Source organism: Pantherophis guttatus, chromosome 1, assembly GCF_059756535.1.
Source record: "Pantherophis guttatus breed Tessera chromosome 1, ASM5975653v1, whole genome shotgun sequence".
Lineage (NCBI taxonomy): Eukaryota > Metazoa > Chordata > Lepidosauria > Squamata > Colubridae > Pantherophis > Pantherophis guttatus.
In genome coordinates, this window is record NC_142063.1 from 319,826,245 (window position 1) to 319,833,100 (window position 6,856).

Below are 6,856 nucleotides of genomic sequence, written 5' to 3' on the forward strand. Positions count from 1 at the left end.
TTCAAATATTAGAAGACAGCTATCAAGTGTCCCTTTAGCCTTCTCTTCTTCATGCTAAACATGCCGCAGTTCTTTTAACCCAATTCATAGGATTTAGCTTTGAAGCCCTTCAGTGTTTTTGTTGATCTTCTCTGAATCTTTCCAGATCCTCAACATCCTTCTTGTATTGTGCAAACAAAAACTAGACACAATATTCTAGCGACAGCCTGACCAGCACATTTTAGATTAGATCTCTACATTATAAGTCTTTTGATGTAATCCAGGATTTATTTGGCTCTTTAGCAGTTTGCAGCACACCACTGGATCATGCTTCATCTGTGATCTGCCAGGACAGCCAGTTCCATTTCACAAGTTCTACTGCCAAGCCAACTATTACTTATTTTGTACTTGTGGATCTAGTTTTTCTTACCAAAGTGCATGAAGTGTAACATTTTTTACATTGGAGCAATTTGTTGGATATGGCCCAACATTCAAGTCCATCAAGATCCTTTTGAATCTTCACTGTCTCTTTGAAAGTATAAACAATCCCACCAACACCCACAGCTTTGTGTAATTTGTGCATTTACTGAGCATCTCATTTATTTATTTATTTCCTCTAAATCATTTATAAAAGTGTTGAAGAGCACAGGGCTGAAGATAGGTACCCTACTGAAATATTTTCAGATATATTGCCTCTGACCATGGAGGTTTAATATATTAATTAAATTTAGTATAGCAAATATATTTAATATATTCTATAATGTCCATCTATTGCAAGCTTGAAGATCCTCTATTACATCAGAGATGCCTAGAAGTCCCAATTAGGAAGCCCCATATTCTATTAAAGTCTATATTTTTAAGGCCAACGGAACCAGTGGTCATCACTGTACATTTAACTAGTTTCATAGATATGAGGGTCTCTTTCTCTTTAGCTGCTTATATTGATTATATAAAACTGCTAATTAGTTCTATTGACCCATTGCCCAAGTCCTAAACTATGAGGAAGAAAAGAAAAATTCCTTCTGACCACTTTCACCATATCACAGGTGATTTTAGAAACCTGATGCAATTGGCTATGCTAGCTGGGGAACGTTGACAATTGTAACTCCAAACATTTGAAGGATATTGTGTTGGGAAAGACGGTCATATTGTATTCATGTTCAGAATTTTTCTTTCTAAACTACCAGGCCAGCTGTGCTAAACTTTTTTTTCTCCATCAAGGAAAATGCTCCGGCTTATTTTTAACTCATCTTTTGCTTCAGCTTGCAGATTCACTGGTACCCACCGAGATGAAACCAGGTATTTCCTTGGCAACTGTTAGTGCTGTTTTGCACACTAAAGACAACAAGCATGTGCTCCAGGTATGATGTGACTAGTACCGTGGGGTAGTCATGCATGAAAGCTGGGGGGAAGTGGAGGATTCCAAAGATTTGCCAGTTCATAGGGGCACGATTTGCCTTGTTCAAAGAGGTGTAATGGCCCAGTGGTTAAAGACACTGAGCTTGTCATCTGGAGAGCTGACAGCGCAGGTTTGAGACCCGAGCTCCGTGCAATGGGGTGAGTTCCCATTCCTGCCTCAGTTTCTGCCCACCTAACAGTCCAAAAGCATGCAAATGCACGTAGATTAATAGGTAACACTTTGCTGGGAAGGAAACCGTGTTCTGTGTGCCTTTGGCATATAGCCATTCTGGCCACATGACCCTGGAAATTGTCTTTGGACAATGCCAGCTCCCTTGGCCAAGAAACGGAGATGAGCACCGGGCCTCAGAGTCAGACACAACTGGACAGGGAAACCTTTAGCTTTTTTTATTTTAATCATTTTGATTGATGTTCATCTTGTTTTTCTAGAAAAGTGTTCTCCCCACCCCCCATGAAAATTTGTTGATTTTCCAGTCTAGCCAACACCTGGGATTCTTTTTGGAAATCTCCCAGTGAAAGATAGGCAAGTCTGACCCCTCTTCCTTTTTTATTTTAGATCACCCAAGCCACTTCTTTAGCGACTATATTGCTGTGGAACTCTGTCTCCAATTTACATGATAAACCTGCTCGCTTTTAGATATGTATATAACAGGGGTGGGTTCTAAATTTTTTTTACTACCGGTTCTGTGGGCGTGGCTTATTTTGTGGGCATGGCTTGATGGTCATGTGACAATTCTTTAGGATTTAGCGGAGGTACTGGTCTTCCAGGCTGTTAACTGCTTGCAAAGCTGTACCAGTCTACTCATGTATTTTTGCAGGCACTGGTCTACCCATTTATTTTTGCAGGCACTGGTCTACCCATTTATTTTTGCAGGCACTGGTCTACTCATGTATTTTTGCAGGCATCGGTCTACTCATTTGTTTTCTTTTAACACTGATCAGCTGTAGGGCGGCCCTTTGAAGCCCCACGGCAAGAGTTTAAACAGTTTTTTCCCCTCTAGCCGATCAGCTGGGACTCAGGAGGCAGCAATAGATTGGGGGTGAGGCTAAATAAAAGATAAGAATAATGTGGGAGGGGAAGCGGGGGGGCAGAACCGGTTCAGTGACATCATATTGTCACCACTACCGGCTCGGCGGAACCGGGAGGAACCCACCACTGGTATATAAGCCTTATACTGCTATTGTGCAAAAAAGAAAAAAAAAAGTCTGGGCAAAACTGATAGATTAGACAATACTTGAAACCAATGGTAGTGTATAATGAAGCAGTGGATTGCTCATATTCAATTAAAACAAATTAATAATTAAGTGGATGCTTCTTTGAAAGATAGATAACAGAGATTGGACAGAAAGATGTGGAGAGGATTAAGAGTAAGGATAGGCAACGGGATAGAAGGAAAAACAAAAGGAAGGCAAGGAGAAGGAAATAATTTAATGTATGAAAGAAAAAGAGAAAAAAAAAACACTAGCCCCCTTCTGCAAACAAGTATTCAGAAGTTTTGTTGATGTACCTCTAGACAGATTTTATATCCTAGACCAGGGGTTGGCAAACTATGGCCTATCGGCCATATCTTGCCCATTGCTTGTTTTTATATGATCCACAAATATTTATGCCTTAAGACGTCTATATGTTATATATGATGGGCACGGCTATCTTGATTAAATGGCTTGACCATTCATAAGAAGTTGACTCCCCAATGCTTGATTGGCTGCATTGACTGAAGAGTTGAGGGTATCTGTTCCCAGGCCACTTGAGGCTTGCAGACTAGTAGAAGGCTTTGATGTAAAGCTTTAGCTGCATACATGCTCTTTATCTTTTTCATCTCCAATCTTCTTTTATTGGTAGCTCCCGCCAAAACCTCCCCAGCCTCAGCCTGGCAAAAAGAGGAAGAGAGTAACGGATGACGTGCCAGAACTCAAGCCTACCAAACCTCTCCTAAGTGGCTCTATCCCAGTAGACCAACTGGTACAGACTCTGGAAAAGGTAAAAGGGAATACTAATAGAAAAAAACCTGGTCGATTGGCTAAGCATCTAATGCTAAGAAGCTGGTCCTGTTGATCAGCGTTTATTTTTAAAGCATTTATTTCACTGTTCTCCTAAGAATTCCAACAGAGCCACAAAGGTCATGGTTTATTAACCTTATCCTTTCTGAGCCTCATTTCTAAAAGAAAGAGGCAATTTTAACTTGTTTGTTGCTTACCTTGTCCCACATAATTGAGCAGGAGCCATTGAGCATCAAACCACATCCGTTTACATAGCCTTACCCAGGGTTTTGCTCCTTTAAAAAAAAATAAGAGCAGCCTTTGCCAGTCTGGTGCCACCCGTATCATCTTCCAGATATATTGGACTGCAAGTGCCAAATCCTCTAGCCGGCCATGTGCCAACCAGGGGGGAAAAAAACATAGAGGAGTTCTTTGCTAACGCACTTGAAGGATGCAAAATTGAGAAGGCTGTGAAAGAGCCTACTGAATGTTGGATTGCAGCAAGTAGGACAAAGAAAAAGAAGAAATGTGGTGATTTGTCTATTTTGAATACATATGTAAAGATATCATTCATATTCCTAAACAACATATGGCACAGACTAATATTAACCAGATGCTTATCAGATGGAGGGTTTTAAATAGCTCCTATTTGGGGCGGATTGTTTTTTTTTTTCTTCTTCTTCTTGTCCGTGGTGGCTACAGCATGGCTTCAGCGACATCAAAGTGGAAGATACCCCGAAAGGGCATCTGGTGCTATTCCAGGATGTGGAAACTCTAATCCGCATTGAAGAAGATTCGACGCACATCATGTGTGAGAATGACGAGTCGCTTAGGGTGAAGCTGCAGGACCTGGTCCTCAAATTCCTGCAGAAATTCTAGACTTTATCCTGCCAAACTTCACACGCCCTGCTCTCTTTAGCCTTCTGAAGAGAGAGAAGCCTAAACCAAGGATTTGGGGTTACAAGGTGGGGGAGCAAGCTTGAAAACCATGTCTGCAGTTGCCCACCTTTGATTTGTGAGTGACTCAACAGGTAGGCGTGCTATTCTCTCTCTTGAAACGAAGATGATAAGAACCACTGTTTATAGGAGCCAAAGTTAAGGAGACCCGATTAATTCTATCTAGATACCTTGCTATAAAAATGCCCTTCTGTTTATTAACTGCAGCGTAGAAGATGGGATTTGGCTTATATTACAACTGCAGCAGAATCCAGAACAGTTATGAACAGCCTTTCCTGTCATCTGTCCTTTTTTTTTTTTTTTTTACTAAAATTGGGGGAGAAATAGATGTTAAAGATGTATTTAGTTTCAAGTTTAATTTTATTTTTTAAACTTTGTAATACTGAAGTTCTTTATACAGACCTGATATAGACCCGAATAAAATACAGACCTGCTTTGTTTTAACTGAGGGCTCATTTTAAATACATGATAAACAAAAAGCTAAGAAATTACTTCTTAGCTGAAGATTATTCAGAAGCTGCATTGGGCTTTCACATGTATGGAAGTAGCATCGATGATAGAACAAATATCCAATTCCTCCAACCTCACCTCAGATTTGAAAGCATGCTCTTAATTTGTCTACTGTTCCTCAGAACTAAAACAAGAGATGACAATCATCTATCAGATCGGGGAGCAATGGAACTTTGTATGAGTTCACCACCAGAGGTGGGTTCCAGCAGGTTCTGACCAGTTCTGGAGAACCGGTAGCAGAAATTTTGAGAAGTTTGGAGAACTGGTAGTAAAAATTCTGACTGGCCCCACCCCCATCTATTCTCTGCCTCACAATTCCCAGCTGATTGGGAGGAAATGGGGATTTTGCAGTATCCTTCCCCTGGAGTGGGGTGGGAATGGAGATTTTACAGTATACTTCCCCTGCCACGCCCATCAAGCCATGCCACACCCACCAAGCCACACCCACAGAACCGGTAGTAAAAAAATTTGAAACCCACCACTGTTCACCACTCTCCATGTGATTACAGTTGTGGGGAAAGTGTTCTACTTGGTATTCTACAAATCTGATGTCACTCATGTAGTTCCTTCCATAATCTCATGAAACTTGTTTGACCAGTTCAGATTATGGAGCACTTTTCTCTTCTTTAGATTCAGAGATCAAGCAATAGCACTGAGACTTATATACCGCTTCACAGTGCTTTTACAGCCCTCTCTAAACGGTTTACAGAGTCAGCCTATTGCCCCCAACAGTCTGGGTCCTCATTTTACCGACCTCAGAAGGATGGAAGGCTGAGTCAACCTTGAGCCGGTGAGAATCAAACTGCTGGCAGTTGGCAGAATAAGCCTGCAATACTGCATTCTAACCACTGCCCCACCACAGCCCTGAAAATCATTTCATGTCAAGCTCTCCTGGCTCATGCATCATAAACATGATTTTTATTTAAAAGTACATTGGAACTTACATGGTAGTTGTAAGTCTTACCCTTAAGTAGTGCCCTGCTTACAATAGCATCTGCTCCAAAGTATACCTTTTTTTTTTTTTTTGGCTCAGTTGATCAGGCAGAAATATTACGATTATACAAGATTAGTCGTAATGCACGACTTCCTCCTATTGCTGTTTTTTTTCTTTTTTGGAGAAAAAGAAAGAAATCCTCTAACATTCACTTGGGGAAGGAGTTGTGAATTGCATTACTTCCTCTATTCCTGGCCCAATCATGCAGAAAATGAATATCTGGTCAGCTACAATGAAAAGCTTAGTTAAATGATCAAAGGATAGAGCAGTTGCTGCTTGTCGAGGTCCCATTGTCACAATTTGGCCCCAGGACAGCTATTTAAGACCTGCTAATCTTCTCCTTTTCATTCCTGAGCAGACCCTGCATAATATACTTTTTTTCCTCTCCTCCCTTGCTTCTTGAAAGGGCAAATTTTGGCTTATCTGTGAATACTACTAAAACAAGCACTAGTTTTATTATTGACCCCAAATGAAAGAGACTTGAGGGATTTTTCCCATCATTATCCCCCCACCCTCCCCAGGCTATGATACAGCCTCTGCACACTTTATGTCAAAGTACTGTAAAGCCCACAGAGAGAGGTTTGACTGCCTGTGGCTGAGACATGACAACTGCTTTACAGAGCATGAGAAAGAAAAGCTATTATCGCTTATAACAGTTGGTGACGCAGGTTACATGCCCATCACATTTATGTTAAATTGAAATAACACAGATGCAAACAAATTGGAACAGCGAGGGGCCAGAGACCTCCCCTACCGAGAAGCAATGCACAAAAGCCGATGTCTGAAAGCAGGAACGTATTTCCCACTGGGGACCACAGCAAGTCTGCAATTACTTAGTAAACACAGTGGAGATTGAATAAACAGAGGCACAAAATGAAAAGGCTTCAGCACCAGCCCCATTGCCCCTCCCCACCCCCACCTGCCCTCTTACTGTATCTTGCTGGGTTTTGCAATTTTCCTCCCAAATTGTGTTCTGTCTTTAAAAACTGTGTTCCATCAATGGGCAATCCCTTTAAG

At 41.2% G+C, this 6,856-nt stretch overlaps 1 protein-coding gene across 1 annotated transcript in view; it reads left to right on the forward strand.

The window, feature by feature from the left end:
• INTS9 (integrator complex subunit 9) overlaps nucleotides 1-4,779 on the forward strand; it is an 81,276-nt gene extending 76,497 nt beyond the window's left edge. Inside the window, exons 15-17 of the mRNA XM_034421284.3 lie at nucleotides 1,242-1,340; nucleotides 3,242-3,379; nucleotides 4,081-4,779. Of these exons, the coding sequence (XP_034277175.1) occupies nucleotides 1,242-1,340; nucleotides 3,242-3,379; nucleotides 4,081-4,257 (414 nt within the window). The 3' untranslated portion in view covers nucleotides 4,258-4,779. The remainder of the gene's footprint in view (nucleotides 1-1,241; nucleotides 1,341-3,241; nucleotides 3,380-4,080) is intronic.
• The last annotated feature ends 2,077 nt before the right edge of the window (nucleotides 4,780-6,856 follow it).